Source organism: Maudiozyma barnettii (assembly GCF_903064755.1).
Source record: "Maudiozyma barnettii strain CLIB 1767 genome assembly, contig: KABA2_09, whole genome shotgun sequence".
NCBI classification, from domain to species: Eukaryota; Fungi; Ascomycota; class Saccharomycetes; order Saccharomycetales; family Saccharomycetaceae; genus Maudiozyma; species Maudiozyma barnettii.
Window position 1 is genome coordinate 61,369 of NW_024545246.1, and position 17,157 is coordinate 78,525.

Here is a 17,157-nt window from a genome sequence, read left to right on the forward strand (position 1 = left end):
TCAATTCATACGATTTGTTTTTGAAATAGCATATATGAAATTTATTGACTTTGAGGATTATGTCGCCCAATTTATGCCCTGTATTGTTTTTTATTAAAATTTTTAAAATTTATGTATTTGCTACTTAACATAAAACATTTTGTTATGGTTTGCCATGTAAACAAAATTTAAAAGTGACAATTTTTGAAATAATTGTGAATCTCCATTACATAAATACAATTTTAAATTTCTATAAATTTATCAAGTTATGGATGCTAATTAAATACGATATTTAAATGAATTAACTCCGAATCGTTCCCAACTTTCCCTTTCATAAACGCATTCCATATTTGTAACCAATTTTTTGCTACGCATCATATTTACTGTAACATGGGACACTGACGGACATCCGTTTAACATTAAACTATGTAATGGTTTATTTCCATTATTTTTAATTATGGCACGTACTAGGTCAAATACTGACGAACCTCCTATTGACTGATTGAATGATAAATCCAATTTAGTTAAATTATTCAGATACCAAATCTGTTCTATCAATGCTGACACACTGTTATCAGTCAATGACCCCATCTGTTGAATGTCTAATTCTTTCAGGTTCTTCATACGTTCAAAAAAACGCATTTCAGTAGATATATTATTCAAATCATTTATGTGACTTTGTTTCGAGAATCCAATATATGAGCAGAAGCCGATATTTAACTTTTGCAAGATATCTGTGTCAATAAAGCTAGTAAGATTATACAGACCCGAACCTGAGATGCATGTATTCATCAAATCTAATATATTGATATTTTGAAAGTTCTTTTTATACATGCTGGAAGAGTCGGTTACATCTACATCACACCTTCCATTATTAATATCTTCTCTAAAAGTTAAAGATCTTAAGTTCTTGAAAACATGATTTTCTTTTAAAAGTTTCAAAAATGACGCAAATCTCCCATTTCTATTATTTTCTAACCATAAATCTTCCACATTTTGGAACTGTAACAACCATCGAAAATCAATAACTGTATCATCAAAAGTTACACCAGATATGCACAATTTATTCAGAGAGGACCAATTCAACGGTGAATTTGCTAGCAAAAAAGAGACCATCGGAAATGATTTAACCCTATTTTGGTCACATATTATTCGTAGACTTCTCAAATTAGAGCTCCATGCTGGGTTTAAACTTAAAATTCTTGAATTTGTCAAATTTGAATTTGAATTAAAACTGGACGTAACCGGAACTAATGAGCCATTAAAAATAAGTTCTAAATTATTCAAACTCTGGAAGTTTGATAAAAATTCAACATCACCAGGTTTATCAGCCCGAAGCATTGTAATTATAGAGAGATCTTTCACACCACGACAAAAAGTATCGTCTGGTATAACGTATTTTGATAGTTCATAGATAGAAGCCTGCACAGTTGAGACAATGAGTTTATCAGTACTATAATTCTGTAAATTCATAAAGAACATATTTAGCATTTTTTTCTCTTCAGATGGTAATCTTGACGATAACGTAATGGATTTGATAAAATGTTTATTATCATATTGTATATCAGGGTTGGTTAAATCCTTAATACTACTGTACCTTGATGATGAAATTTTCTGGATAAAAATAATAAATTGAGAGAACTCTTTGTAAGTTACTCTCCTGAGATTGAATACATTAAACAATACTGACCAGAAACGAATCCTCTTACACCAAGCTTTAGATACAGTCATTAGTCTAAAAAGTTCACTTGTTTTGAAACCAGACAATATGTATGGTAATAATTCCATGGGCAAATCATTTATAAAATCTATTCCTACGTTTTCTTCCACTTCGCTGACCTGAATAACCTTGCTTTTTTTAATTTGCTTGTGCTCTTCTATGGGATCAATAATTACACGCTTGCGCTCTAGATTACTTTTCTCCCTCTTTAACTTCATCATATTTTCCTTAATACTTCGTTTCTTGTTCTGTACAAATTCAAGAAATTTAGGAGAATAATCCATCTTCAGGGAATCATGTCCATAATTTGCCATCTTTAATGCCATTTTATAATTTTTATATGCATCGTCTTCCTTACCAAGCTTCTGTAATAAGATGCCACGCCGTATATAACCTTTTAGGTTATATGATTCTTTCTCAATCATTTTATCTGCAACTTTTAGAGCTTTTGAGAGTTCGTTCATCTTTTCCCAGGTTGCTGAGAGATTATCTAATAGTTTTATATATCTAGGGTGAACTACTATCTTTTTGGGTTTCCCATTAGAACTGGTAAATGTGTGAGAGGTTAAACCCAAAGATTCACGAAATTTAACAGTATCCTCATCATTGCAACTCTGGATCAATTTAACTGTTTTCGAAAAGACATTTCTGGCATTTTTATAATCCTGGATTTTGAAATATTTTGTACCTAATTCTAAGGCTCTATCGACAGCTGATCCGCTCATCGAATCGCATTCATTAAAGATGGTCTTACTCTTCGAACTCGAATATTGTACTTCGTCTCCTGTGAAATGAGTCGTTGACCATCCATTTGATACCTTCTTATATATTTTAGAGGTATATATTTGTTTACTATCAATAGATTAGCTGTGCGCTGTACAGGGTTTCGCGTATGTATCTGTAAAATGCACGCGTCTAGTAACTGAGCCATCTTTAATCAACAGCCTATATAAGAGGTTAACAATGGAACTTGATTTGAATAATATGGACCGTATAATAAACACAACTATACGCATTCCTATTTAGTAACCTGGCGACCAATTCATCCAATTATTTATTCAGGAAGCAACATGGGTGCAAATATGCTTCAGGTGCTTCTTATGGCATTGGCGTTATTGGTTTTGACATTTGCAATCGGAAGTCTTCCAATATACTGGTTTTCGGAGGAATCAAATGGTACCAATGAAGAATTCACAGGTAAATCAAAACATGTCCAATATATTAATGTATTGGCCCAATTTGGGATAGGTATGCTGCTGGGTACTTCATTCATGCTGGTCATTCCTGAAGGGATCAGTGAATGCCTGGAACATGGAGGAAACGTAGGTTTAAACATGTTGGTGGGTTTCCTAATTGTCTATGTACTAGATAGAATTGTTCAATCAATAATGAATAATAATAGCCAAGAGACAAACCCAGGAATTGAGATCAGAGGAAGAGCCGATATTATATTTGAATCATGGAAAGATCTGGTAAAGAATCCTAAACAAGTATGTCAAGCCATCCTTAGAAATAATGTTGTATTTGCATTATTTATTCATGGGTTATCCGATGGTGTGGCCTTAGGGACAGCAGTTAATAACGATTCACTTATGGTTGTAATGCTAATAGCAATTGTTATCCACAAGATCCCTGCCGTGCTCTCATTGTCGAGTTTGATGATTTCTAAACAACATCTTCCAAAATGGGAAGCCATATCAAACTTATTTGCATTTGCGTTATCCACTCCATTGGGATATATTGTTCTATCGACATTCAACTTAAAGCATTCAGAGACAATGAGCTGGTTGAGTGGTAATTTATTACTAATGAGTGGTGGGAGTTTATTATACGCCTCTTTCACAGCATTCGTAGGAGATTCTGGACATTCTCATAATAATGAACATATCCCAATGCAGACGTATGACACCGAATTCTCTTCTGTAGATGACCTCGTGATCTCTCAATCAGATAACCATGAAGATTTGGATATGGAATGGGATCCAAGGCGTTTCAATATCGTCAATGAGGATAACCTTAACAGCACTTCGAATGGTAATCCAGCACCTCTAGAAAGTAATAGAATACGTGATGATAGAGGCTTGAACGGAACTCAACAGACATTTAGTTGGTTATCAATGGACGAATCCATATATACCTTGACAGGAGTGGTCCTACCTGTCATCATATCGTATGTTATAAATGAATGATCAAACATACATACAGATATATATATATGTATATATATATATATATTAAAGTACTTATAGATAGGATTAATGAACACATACGTAAAATACGCTCTTCATGAGCATTCAAATTTGATATAACCCAAAAAAATAATGATAACCCAATGGATGGTTACTATGTATAAGTTTCGAATGGTTAACCTTCATAAATAGAAGGATTTCTTTTTCAAAGAAAATATGCAATTGTAAAAAATGGGATTAAAAAATGTTACCTCCTGTTCAAAGTCTTTCTCCTTAGCCATTTATCTTTAGTACTTGTTATTTGAACTTCTTTCTTTGGTGCCATTGACCTAGTTTGAGAGGACGAGCTTAACAGGGTTACACTAACAGGTCCTTTCTTAATTGTTTTCCTTCTGAGATCCTTTAGTTGATTTTTTCTCTTCTTAGTAGCTTCCTTTCGTATTGTGCTCTCTACATCGGAATCATCAGAATCATTGTCAATACCTGAGTCTTGATTAAAACTTATATGAGTTGGTTTGGCTGCCTCTGTTTGCTCCACTTCTTTCAAAAGTTCAGCAGGAAGTTCCTCCAATGGTTCTATAACGTCTTCACTAGTAACAACCTTCTGTTTTTTGACTGATTGTTGCTCTTGAAATAATGCATTCTGCTTTCTTCTCTTCTCTTTTAATTGCTGTTGTTCTAATTTCTTGGCATCTTCACTAACCTGTAGTTTCTTTTCAATATCTTCTTTTGTTTTGGCAGCCCCTTCTTCCTCAGGAGCCTGATCGTCACTGTCACTGTCACTGTCATCAGCCAAATTAAAGGTTCTCTTCTTTGTTGTTTTAAAACCATCTTCGTTCATAGTTATTCCTTTATCTTGGGAATGGATGGCTCCATCCTCCTGGTCATTAAATTTAACATGATTACTGCTCATTTTGCTGCTAGAAGTTTTTAGTTAGAACGTCTCTTTTTTATAATACAGTTAAAGTTTAACTCACTTTACTCTATTAAACACCAGCCAATAATCGCAACTAAGTCTAGAGTCAGTTATATAGTTCCTACCTTTACAAAGAAGACCAAGTGATGGATTTTAAGTTGTTTCACCAAGTATCTTGAAAAGCTCATCGCTTTTTTTTTCGCTGTGGAAGAACGAAAAATTTTCGAACCGTAAGTTACCCTCATGCTCAAATTAAAATTGGTGTATTACCTTATAACAAAGCGAACTGTTACCATAAGGAACCCGTCCATCAACCAAACATGATCTTAGTTGGCTTCTTTTTGTTCTTCTTTTGTATTTTGTTCTTCTTCAATGCTGGCTTCAAGTCTATGGCTATGTCATCTCCGAACGTCAATGGCTTGCTTTCTTCAATTTCTGATGGATCTATGTCATTTTGGGCTGCGGCTGCCTTGAGACCAGCTTCAATCTGCTTTTGCAGTATGTAACTCTTCATTTCCTGATCTGCTTTCTCATGCTTCTCAATATCTTGAAGTTGTTGCTTCTGTAATGTATTATTCCCAGAGGTGTCAACGTAACTGATTAGTAAATTGCCCATCTCGATATTTTCTGGTTTGTCAAAATCATCAAGATTTCGTATTCTAATCTTTCCTTCCTTTGACAAATGTTGTATAAATTTATTCAACGATGTAAATTGAGTCGCATTCATATGAATATGGTCCCTATCTTGAATAAATTCATTATAAACTTTATTGGCGGTAATTGGTTTCTCACCGTGATTTACTCTCAAATGGGTCAAGAAATCAGATTCAAACTGTGCCGTGTACTCGTCAATGTCATCTGTTGAAATCTGTGCTATTTTCTTCAGATGGTATGGTGACTTGATATGCGATTTGAATCCGTTGTCATCACGACATTGCTTCATACAGACCTGACAATAGAACCTCAATTTTTGAAGGCCCCTTGCCTTCATCTGTTTACTCAGAAATTTAGCACTGGAATAATCGCTCATCCTGTATTGCAATATTGCAGTTATCTTCTATAGACCAACACACACTATTCGATGTCTCCTGAATATATTAATTTAATATATAGTTCTTTCAAATGATATATTCTTTGTCTTGTTCATATATTGCCATCGGCTTCTAAATATTTGTTACTGAGCGCCCTAGAATAACCTAACTCATTTAAAAGTGTATAAATAACTGGTCCGTTATACATTCAACTTAACCTAACAAAGTTTTTCTACAGTAATAGAACAAATAAAAGTGTTCATCAAAATTCCACACCAGCAGGTACTTTAACATATACACTACTCTCATACGTTTGTACAATGTCGAAGTTAGAGCAATTGGCAAAGCAGAGAATAATATCAAGACAGGATAATTCCACGAAGACTAAAGGATCTAACACACACACCAAAGGTGCTTCTCTATTAGATAGGCTGAAAACTTCAAAGAATGAAAAGAAAACAGAACCTAAACAGAATCTATCTGATATACTGAAGAAATCGAAGACTAATCCTACCGAACAACCGTCTTTAAGTTCTTTAAGTTCCAGATTGCATGATTTACAATTTAAAATAGAAAAGGAAAGGAACGTCACAACTAATGTGAAGAGAAATGAGAATGTAGCAACTTTTGAAATATCAAAAGTAGAAGAAAAAAAGTCAAAGACGTCTGACTCCGAAGAACTGAAGAAAGTTAGACGTTCTTTATCATATTTTACAGACATTAAGGATAAAGATGTTATACCGCCAACATATTATATGACTCCCGTCAAGGAGCCCCAACAACACTGTATCGATAAAACATACAACAACAATAGTCATGTCTATAATAAAAGAGTACTAGCAGAGCTAGATTTTGTCTTTTGCCCTTCAGGTAAGAGAAATAGAATAGCACAAAATTTTGCAAAATTGAGTCCAGACGATGAGTCCATTTTGGCTCAAAAAGGTGCATTTAAGGATGTTACAAAGAAAATAGCGAATCTGTCTATCAAACCACCAAGGAGGTTACAGAAGAATGTAGAAATAAAGGAGACTGTTACGAGAATCGATCCACAGCAATATATTACCAAGAATAAGATTCATCCAACTATATCAATTGTTGCTCTCGGTCATTCAGGTAGCGGTAAATCCACGTTAATCGGTAAATTATTATATGATCAAGAGTATTTCAAGATCCAGGAAGTCAATGATTTGAAAATTAGACTAGAGAGGTCTCAATATAGGAATGAAAAGTACACATTCTGGTCATGGTTGTTAGATTATGATAGAAAAACTTCAAAAGTTATGGAGAAATCCATAAGGTCTGAATTGGTTCATTATGGAGGGTATAATTATAGAATAACTGATGTTCCTGGATCCAAAAATATGTTATCACCTGAGCTTTTACGTGTTATGAGTAACAGCGACGTTGGATTACTTGTAATCGATTGCGATATAGATGGATTTGAAAATGGTTTCAACTTAAATGGTCAAATAATTGAACACTGTATATTAGCACACTCATGCGGCATCAAGAAATTAATTATTGCCATGAATAAACTAGATACTGTTGATTGGCATGAGGAAAGATTCCAAGATATTAAAGGAGAGTTACTTCCATTTCTAATAAATATTGGTTTTGAACGTGATCAATTAAATTGGGTTCCTTGCTGTGGTATCGTAAATACAAAGGAAGATGGTCTCTTCAAACCAATCTACGAGCAAATGTGTCCATGGAATACTGAAAAGAGAAGTGTATTTGAAATTATTCAGAGTGAGAGCATTACTCTAAGTAATTCTAAAATTACGGATATAAATCAACCATTAACGGTGACCATAGATAAATCTAAAATTGGGGACCGATGTCTTGGCATAATAAAGTTTGGTAATATCCAAAAAGATGATAATGTTATCGTTCAGCCAGAGGGAAAAGCCATTTCTGTCAAATCCATATTTAAACAAGGGAAGTCGGTACCTATTGCCTTTGTTGGCGACTATATCTCCTTGGAATATAAACCACACGGAAAGGATAAAGAAAATGATGTTATAGTAACTGAACGGAATGTTATTTCAGCTCCAGAAAATCCTCAACTGGTAGTGGTAAACCGTGAGAATGTTGTCCTTGATATTGAACTGTTTGACATATACGACACACAAGTATCTGAAGGAACTAAGCTGAAATTCTTTACAAGTACCATTGAGCAAGACTTAAAAATTAATAAAATTCTTAATCGTAGGGATACTATTTTAAAGGTGGAAGCCGAAGTTAATGAATCAGTTATTCTAATTCCAGGACGTAATGTTGTTATATTAAGAAATAATATGAACAGAACTATTGGTATTGGTAAAATCTTACAGTAAATATTTATTTCTAAGACGATACGTTATTTATATTATTTCAGTGTGATACATTTGTATCTATATAGTTTTATTTAACGAAACGTTTATTACGTTAAACATGATATTATCATCATAATCTAGAAATTTTGCTTGTTGTGGAACTATTATTAATGTTACCACCTCCACTGTTACTATTAGTATTTTTATAAGTTTTTGGAGTTGCAGTCTTGGTTGGAATCAAATCAAACACGGAAAGATCTTCCTCATTTAACCTGAAACTTACGGATTTATTTGCTCTCGAGGAGTTAGCACTCGACTCAGTCGTCATTTCGTCATTTAGGTCATTAATAATTGCATGTTTAAACAATTTCTTCTTTTGCGAAGATGGTCTTTTCTTGTTGATATCTTTATCTACCAATGGAGACGAACTTTTTGGTTGTATTAATTGTTTTTTCTTAAATATCGTATCCTTCAACATAGACGACGATGGAGAAGAGGAAGTACTTGGGGTATCGACAGGGATATCATTTTTCAAAGTAGTTTGTATAGCAGAAGTTAGAGAAACAATTTCATCTTCAGGTACGGGATTATTATCATCATTATTATTACTTTTACGTTTTCTTTTATTTACCTGTAAATCCTTAATATTAATAGTTGTTATAGCATCAACAAATTTTTCTGACGGTCTTCTCATTTTTGAACGTAATGATGGTAATTTATAGTCCACTGTTTTCCCTCTTGTTCTTCTTGTTGACGAGTCTATTTCTGGATATTTTGATACAGGCATTTTTTCATCTATAATCTTTCTTTTCTTGTTTTTTATTCTTGGTGGTCTAATAGAATGCTTCATAGCTGTATTACTATTATTATTTTCTTCATTATCAATTATATCTTTCTCATCATCTTTAAACACATTAAGTTTAGTTGCAGATGTGGATATAGAAGAAGAAGATAACGAAGAAGAAGAAGGAGGAGCGGTAGAAGAAACGATAAAAGATGTAGGTAAAGGTTTATACGAATCTCGTGATAAAGCCATCATCTCAGTCCTATTATTTCTCTTCGCATCATTTTCTTCAGGTATAGAGTAATCTATAATCGAATTTGTAAAATCTGTTTCATCATTAATTTGTTCTTCAGGAACATTTCCATGATCTTGGTTTTGTAGCGAAACAATTGATTCTTCACAGTTCATACCATCTGTATTATTATTTTCTATTGGGAGATCATTATCAACAGGGAACTCAAAATCGCTTGGAACAAACATTGATTGTCTCCTTGAACTTTTCCTTCTCTTTCTTGAGGATGTGGAGTTCACCGAAGGTGACACTGAGGAAGAAGAAGCCGAGGAAGGTCCTGAAAGTGTTGTATGCACTGTATGTGAGTCTTTCGATGTTGGCAATGATGATGGTGGTAATTGCATTACAGTAGAACGCAGAGCATTCTTTAGGGAGTGACCAGCGGGTAAATTTTCTTGGACTCTAACTTGTTGAAACATATCTAGAATAGATTGAAATCGTAAAAGTAAATCTTGTTCCATATTTTGTAATTTATCGGTCAATTGTTGTTTATATTTCAATTGTGCCATACTCAAATGTGATCTTACAGCAACATTCTCCTGGATCAACCCACTAACTTTTGTCTCCATTTCGTTCAATTTAATTTTTAACAAAGAATTCTCCTTAGCAATCGCGACATTCTGTTGAATATACGATGTCTTTAAATGTATCAATTTCTCCGACTCCTGATCCAGAATATCCTGCAACTCCTGGAATTGCAATTGATACGATCGTGTATTACTGGTATTATTTGAATCGTCGTTCTTTGAACTGCTGTTCTTTGAACCGCTGTTCTTCGAGCCGCTACTCCGTACCGTTCTCGTCATCTAGTTACTTCCTTCTTCAAATATATTTATATATATCACTAGTTTCGACGTTACCAAGATAAATCTAACAGAGGACTTTACTTATAAAAAACCTTGAAGTGTCGTGTTTCTTCTCAGGTTGACTTTGCAGATTTGTTCCCTTTTGTTTACCTTTTAATTGAAGTATAAACAAAACTGGAGACTCCATACTGTTTGTGGCTCCGACCATCTCGTCCAACGCGATGTTCCCTTTCACTGGGAAAAAATCCTGCGGCGCTGGAAAATTTTTCGTCTTTTCAGCTCATCGCAAACTTTTCGCAGTGAATGGAACTGGAACTTCACCAAGTATAACAGATGCTTTAAGTAATCTGTTTGCATATTTGTATATTTTGTATAAGTTGTGGGGTTTTTTGCTTGCTAGGGTGAGTCGAGCAGAAGCAATAGAGTGTGACAAGGATGATTAGAACTGTGAAACCAAAGAATGCCAGGGCCAAGAGAGCTCTGGAGAAGAAAGAGGCTAAAGTTGTGGAGAACGTGAAACAAGCACTTTTCATTCCAGGTCAGACCTCTAACAAGGTCCTACATGATGTGATGGTCGACTTGAGTTCGTTGAAGAAGCCAAACATGAAGAGATTCAACAAGAAGAACAACATCAGACCGTTCGAGGATGTATCAGGACTGGAATTTCTAAGTGAAAAGAATGATTGTTCCTTGATGGTTTTAAGTTCAAACTCTAAGAAACGTAAGAACAACCTGACTTTTATTCGTACTTTTGGTTACAAGATATATGATATGATTGAATTACAAATCGCTGAGAATTATAAATTGTTATCTGATTTCCGTAAGGAAACTTTCACTGTAGGGTTGAAACCAATGATGGTATTCCAAGGTAGTGCCTTTGACACTGATCCAGCTTTCATGCATGTGAAATCTTTGTTTATGGATTTCTTTAGAGGTGAAGTCACTACATTGCAGGATGTCTCTGGTTTACAACATATCATCTCGGTCACCATTGCTGGTGATTACCAAGATGGGGAAACATTACCAAATGTTTTATTCAGAGTCTACAAATTGAAGACTTACAGAAGTGAACAAGGTGGTCGTAAATTACCAAGAGTGGAACTAAGTGAGACTGGTCCACGTTTGGATTTCAAAATCGGCAGAATTCAAACTCCAACACCGGATATGGTTACAGAGGCTATGAAGAGATCAAAACAACAGGACATCAAGATGAAGAAGAACGTAGAATTAGACTCCATGGGTGACAAGTTTGGTAGAATCCATATGGGTAAACAAGAATTACAAAACTTGCAAACAAGAAAAATGAAGGGTCTAAAGTCTAAATTCGACCAAACTGGTGAAGATGACGAAGGCGATGACGACGAAAGCTTCGTCACAGCAGACGACATCGAACCAGCTGCCAAAAAACCAAAGCACTAATACATTCATTTGCATTTCTCAAATAATCATCATTATTATCATTTTCCTACTATTTCCACCTATACATATATACATATATATACATATGTCTATATATATTATCTATATATAAACAAACAGTTGTGCCTACCACCTTATGTGGTTTCACACTGCCCCTAACCAAGTTTTTTGTACATTAGAACTCAATCGGTCGTCATTGTTCAATCATTTTGTCGACTTTCTTCCCTTTGTAGGAATTGAATATTAAAGCAGCCAGCTTGTCCTGGGATCGAACCTCATACTCGGCCCATCATTATCGCTCTTCACATTCACACAGAGAGAAAAACAAAGGCAACAACGCACAATCTGATACAATGACTGACTGGTTGATGTAATCAATATAAATTTAATACGAAAAGAGTCCCTAAACCAAAGGGAGCACGACAAAAGTTGTAAACGCTAACTTGAATTTTCTCATAAGATACCAATCTTGTGATTTATAAAGGTTTAGGTTTACATCTATATCAAATAGAAACTCAGCTGATTACCCAGTTTTGAATAGATTTTTGCTATTATTGCTACATTTTTTTTTATTATATCGGAGATATAAGAGGTTCGTTTAACAACCAAAAAAAATAATTCTCAAGATTTAGCTCGAGTATCATTAAAGAGATCTCATATACGGTGAAATAATTGTTAATCAACTTTACATAAACTAGGACTTTCTTTCCTATCTTTTTTAAATTGAATTTGAGATTCATTGAATCAACAATTATTGGACGTCTAGATATAAATCAATTCTTAATCAAAAAACACAACAAACATGGGTGTGCGGTCAACTTCTCAAGAGATTAACAGAGAGACGAAAGAGAGAAGGTCTCATTCTAGCTCTTCCTCTACAAGTCTAGTGACATCTCTGATGAAATCTTGGAGGATCTCGTCTTCCTCTAGTTCAAGTTCATCGAGTAAACCTTCCAACAAATCATCTCAATCCTTTTCTGGAAACCCAACTACAGGGACATATAACGATACAATGAACAATAATCTTACTCAGACGAATGATGGTCATTCCAATCAACTTCGTAGCAGCAATGAACATCGACTTTATTCTCTCTCAAGAACAAATAGTTCCGATGGTAATTTTGATGCAATGTCAAAACAACAGAATAGTACAACGAAATCTATAACGTCACCAGCTAAAACATATTCACCATTGAGATACGCAAGCCCATCGTCTAATCAGATTGAAAGTCCGAGAGCATCCCTTCTAAGACAACAGCATAACAAACATTCTCATCATAATCAAATATACTACCAACATAATAACAATAGTACCATTAGTGAACATTCAACCCATAAGAAATCCAGTGACAAATATTTCGAGGATCTAGATGAAGATTGGAGTGCAGTGATAGATAATTATAATATGCCAATTCCAATGTTAACCAATGGAGGTAATGGAAAATCATCGACTTCTAATAATAATAACCAACAACATAATGACCCCAGAAACAATCTTTCAAGGACCTCAACAGCATCGTCCGTAGCAACGAGTATTACCTCAACTACAATGACACAGGGCCAGTCCTTACAATATCCACAATTACCAAACCTTAATACTATGGAGGCTATAGAATTAGAAAAAAGTCAAGAAGAGATAGAAAATGAACGCGAAGTACAGGAATTAAACTCAATAATGCAAAGAATAACTAAATTTGATAATATTATCAAGGGCAAGAATGTTATCAACTTACAAGAACTACGGCAATTGAGTTGGAATGGTATACCCAAACCTCATAGACCCATAGTTTGGAAATTATTAATTGGTTACTTACCAGCAAACACTAGAAGACAAGAATCTCTATTAAAAAGGAAGAGACAGGAATATACAGAAGGTCTGAAGCATACTTTTTCAGATGAACACTCTAGGGATATTCCAACATGGCATCAGATAGAAATTGATATCCCCAGAACAAATCCTCATATTCCATTGTATCAATTTAAGTCTGTCCATGACAGTCTTCAGAGAATATTATACCTTTGGGCAATCAGACACCCAGCTAGTGGTTATGTTCAAGGTATAAATGATTTAGTAACACCTTTTTTCCAAACCTTCTTAACTGAATATCTACCACCATCTAAAATTGATACTGTGGAAGTTGTTGATCCAGACACATACCTGACTGAGGATCAAAAGGAAAACTTAGAGGCAGATACATTTTGGTGTCTAACGAAATTTCTGGAACAGATCACTGACAATTATATTCATGGACAACCAGGTATTCTAAAACAAGTAAAAAATTTAGGTCAATTAGTGAAAAGAATTGATTTTGATCTATATAAACATTTCCAAAATGAACATGTGGAGTTTATTCAATTCGCATTTAGATGGATGAATTGTTTATTAATGAGAGAATTTCAGATGGATACCGTTATTAGAATGTGGGATACATATCTTGCTGAGACATCACCAGAAACTACATCAAGTTTCGCGACCTCGAATCAATCGAATTCAAGCAACGATGGCGTATTGTCACCACACACACCTGTTTCAAGAAAACCACCTACCTTTGGAACACCTAACATAGACCTCGCATCACCAGCATCATCAGCTAGTAGATCAAATATGACTACCCAAACAAATGCATCTCCAGCAGGTGTATCGTCGTCAGATGATTCGTCGAACAGGTTTAGTCATACTTCACTTAATGAATTTCATGTATTTGTTTGTGCTGCTTTTTTAATTAAATGGAGCGATATGCTTTGTGATATGGATTTCCAAGGTATAATTACATTCCTTCAGAATCCCCCTACCAAGGATTGGACTGAAACAGATATAGAAATGTTACTAAGTGAAGCATATATTTGGCAATCATTATACAAGGATGCTACATCACATTGGTTAAAATAGATACTTTAACATCAATGACTTTATTCTATCGTCGTATCAATGATCGAACCATTTTTTCTTACATAATGAACAATAAGTAACCATAATAGCACCTGTTATCATAAAAATGGCTTATATATTTAAATATTTACCATCTACACCATTTACAAATTGTTTTGATAAAATGTTTCCCACAACTCTATGAACTCCTTTTGAGATTCTATAGATGACTCCAAGGAGATCTCCATGCTGTTTCTAAATTCTTCTATTTTCTCAACTTCATAATGTTTGATCTCACGCTTAATGTTATCAGCAATGACTGTCCATTTTTCCTTTATCGCGTTATATCTCTTATCCAGTACGAGACATTCTCCTAACATAGTTCTGCAATGTTCATCCTTAATTGGTGCACTGGGTTTAAAATCTGGATAAGTCTTGTCAAATTGTGCTTTTTTCTTTCGTAAATCTCCTTCCACAACAACAAGGAAATAGCCTAATTTGGCCCTCTGGTTAAATATAGCCCGCACGCTCGACAATGTTCTAATATATTCGTCGAGTGTTACACCAAGCGTCAAAGATTGTTGTAAAGAATTTCTTTCCAAGGATTCTCTAATAGAATTATGTAGTTCAGCAAACGAATTCAAAAGGTCTGAACTTTTTCTAGTGACTTCTAATTTCGCTAAAACTTCTATACTCTTCGAGAATTCAAATACAGTAGCTGCAAGCTCATTTCTCTCTGTATCAATAAGTTCAAGTGACCTGTATAATTGTTTCAACTGTTCTTCTAAGATAACAAACCTTTCACGTTCCTGAATATAATATTGATCAGGTTCATTATATTTGGGTTGTGAGGTTAATGAAAAGTTCATAAAACCTTTATTTTGTTCGGCATCAATACCACCATTGTTTAGGACAATCGCTGCGTCATCTGGTCCTAACAGTTCGACCTCACTCATATGAACTTCTGAAAGATCATTGTTATCATTATATGATCCTGAAGCTGTTGCATATGCTCTCAACTTTGAATCATTAGAGAATTGTTCACTTTTTAAGAACATCAAAAAATCTTGATCTCTTTGTAGTAGTGAATCATGGGCAATTCTTTTCAACATTGTCTCCATTTGAAATCGTCTATTTTCTATGAAATCTCTCTTGAATCGTCCAACAGCTTGTTTTTCTGGAGGAGGAGGAATCACTTTACCCCAGTGATTGCTTTGTAATTGACGATACAACCATCTAAAATCAGTATAACGTCTTGTGACTTGAGATTGATTCGAATCCAACAACTCTGATACGCTATTTACCGTGTATTCAATATGTGCTGATGTAAGATCACCCACTTTTATAGGGTCTGTGACATCGATTTTAAATGGAACTGCATCAGGAACTTGGGTATCTGACTGATCTTGATCTGGGGTTCCAATGTTTGTTTTATCCTTCTTTGAGATTTTATTAGAATTATTACCAGATATCTCTGCATTAGCATTCGAAGTTGGTTGAAATTTTCTAGGCGATAATTTATAAAGTGGTTCATCCATTTGATTTAGAAGAGAAGCTTTAGAAATATTACCATTCACATCTTTTCTCTTATTGTTATCATATTCTAATGGTTCTTCAACAAATTCATTTTCCTTCTGTGCTTTACCCAGGGGATCGTCATCTAACGATGTAACTTGTGTTGAAGAATCTGAATCTGATATATTATTTGTATCTTTAACTAGTTGAGGTTTCCCGTTTTCAGTAGTCGCATTACCATAATTTGGTTTTCTACGACGTAACCTTGTCGATGCATTAAATAATGAATGTGGTTTACTTGTTCTTTTACTTGGTGATGTTTCATTAGAATTTAGTTTCAATGCCTCATTTCCGAGGATAGGGGAGATTAAAGAAGGCGATCCACCAAACAAGAGATCACCACTACCACCATTTATCATGACACCAGGTACAACATCCTTCTCGATGTCTGCAAGAAGGTTATCCTCTGGCGCTAACAAATTAATCAATTTATCTCCTTCTGATGTGTTCTTTTCACCAGCTTCATTGCTATCATCACCAAAGTGATCACTGGTGCCGATGTTAGCAAAGGTTTGACTCAATCCATCAATAGTATCATGTGAGATATTCAGATTAGTGTCTGTTCTAAAATTGAAGTTATTATTATTCCCAGATGCGGTAGTATTTGTTGTGGATTCATTTTCATTTTGATTCAAATCGTCCCAAACAGGGGCTCTAAGTGCGTCGTCATTCTCGTAATTCATCCTTTAAACACCAAGGAAATTCCAAACTTCGTTTGCAGTTTTATACCGGTATTATGCACCTACCGAAATATATATCACTAGAATATACAATCAACAGTAGTTCCCTTGCAACCCTCTTGTTGTATCTTTTGTACAAAGATGGTTATTTGTATCAGGATTAATATCCATTTTTTGGTTCTCTTTGACGATTTAATACGAGAAATCAGCCAAAATGACCCACGGCCCTTCAAGAAAAGCGTTTATGCTGCGGTCAGACGACCCATTTACTATGGGAATAGCCATTATGAAAGATATATAAGTTCCATCTACATAACGAAACGAATGTATCAAGACGTCGTACAGCTCCTTTAGGTGATTACAACGTTAGTATGTTGTTCAATGGTGACTATGTAATGTGTGTTCCTTAGTCAGATGAATATCCTTTTGCTTTTTTTGGGGTTTTTAACTTTTAAACAATCGTCTCAGTGAATATTTTAGTTGAGATAAGGAAACTAACTAATCTTATAGATCATCAATATATATGTAGATAGATAAGTAATGGCATTGCTTGATATGGTTATACCACTTCTCTGTCTTGAG

At 34.6% G+C, this 17,157-nt stretch overlaps 9 protein-coding genes across 9 annotated transcripts; 4 read left to right on the forward strand and 5 right to left on the reverse strand.

The window, feature by feature from the left end:
• Positions 1-258: 258 nt before the first annotated feature.
• Positions 259-2,424, reverse strand: DIA2 (DNA-binding SCF ubiquitin ligase subunit DIA2; the record flags this gene model as incomplete). Its single annotated transcript, XM_041552170.1, has 1 exon — positions 259-2,424. One exon carries the CDS (start codon positions 2,422-2,424, stop codon positions 259-261), a length of 2,166 nt encoding a protein of 721 aa, XP_041408104.1.
• Positions 2,425-2,769: 345 nt separating this feature from the next.
• Positions 2,770-3,888, forward strand: ATX2 (Mn(2+) transporter ATX2; the record flags this gene model as incomplete). Its single annotated transcript, XM_041552171.1, has 1 exon — positions 2,770-3,888. The coding sequence occupies one exon, from the start codon at positions 2,770-2,772 to the stop codon at positions 3,886-3,888; it is 1,119 nt and encodes a 372-aa protein (XP_041408105.1).
• A 247-nt stretch (positions 3,889-4,135) lies between these two features.
• On the reverse strand, positions 4,136-4,801 carry BUD21 (Bud21p; the record flags this gene model as incomplete). Its single annotated transcript, XM_041552172.1, has 1 exon — positions 4,136-4,801. The coding sequence occupies one exon, from the start codon at positions 4,799-4,801 to the stop codon at positions 4,136-4,138; it is 666 nt and encodes a 221-aa protein (XP_041408106.1).
• Positions 4,802-5,114: 313 nt separating this feature from the next.
• RTS2 (Rts2p) lies at positions 5,115-5,834 on the reverse strand (the record flags this gene model as incomplete). The annotated part of the gene is made up of 1 exon (XM_041552173.1): positions 5,115-5,834. One exon carries the CDS (start codon positions 5,832-5,834, stop codon positions 5,115-5,117), a length of 720 nt encoding a protein of 239 aa, XP_041408107.1.
• Positions 5,835-6,155: 321 nt separating this feature from the next.
• KABA2_09S00726 (uncharacterized protein) lies at positions 6,156-8,171 on the forward strand (the record flags this gene model as incomplete). Its single annotated transcript, XM_041552174.1, has 1 exon — positions 6,156-8,171. One exon carries the CDS (start codon positions 6,156-6,158, stop codon positions 8,169-8,171), a length of 2,016 nt encoding a protein of 671 aa, XP_041408108.1.
• A 109-nt stretch (positions 8,172-8,280) lies between these two features.
• SGO1 (Sgo1p) lies at positions 8,281-10,032 on the reverse strand (the record flags this gene model as incomplete). Its single annotated transcript, XM_041552175.1, has 1 exon — positions 8,281-10,032. The coding sequence occupies one exon, from the start codon at positions 10,030-10,032 to the stop codon at positions 8,281-8,283; it is 1,752 nt and encodes a 583-aa protein (XP_041408109.1).
• Positions 10,033-10,467: 435 nt separating this feature from the next.
• On the forward strand, positions 10,468-11,451 carry RPF2 (rRNA-binding ribosome biosynthesis protein RPF2; the record flags this gene model as incomplete). The annotated part of the gene is made up of 1 exon (XM_041552176.1): positions 10,468-11,451. The coding sequence occupies one exon, from the start codon at positions 10,468-10,470 to the stop codon at positions 11,449-11,451; it is 984 nt and encodes a 327-aa protein (XP_041408110.1).
• An 802-nt stretch (positions 11,452-12,253) lies between these two features.
• GYP1 (GTPase-activating protein GYP1) lies at positions 12,254-14,341 on the forward strand (the record flags this gene model as incomplete). The annotated part of the gene is made up of 1 exon (XM_041552177.1): positions 12,254-14,341. The coding sequence occupies one exon, from the start codon at positions 12,254-12,256 to the stop codon at positions 14,339-14,341; it is 2,088 nt and encodes a 695-aa protein (XP_041408111.1).
• A 143-nt stretch (positions 14,342-14,484) lies between these two features.
• On the reverse strand, positions 14,485-16,578 carry VPS5 (sorting nexin 1; the record flags this gene model as incomplete). Its single annotated transcript, XM_041552178.1, has 1 exon — positions 14,485-16,578. The coding sequence occupies one exon, from the start codon at positions 16,576-16,578 to the stop codon at positions 14,485-14,487; it is 2,094 nt and encodes a 697-aa protein (XP_041408112.1).
• Positions 16,579-17,157: the final 579 nt, after the last annotated feature.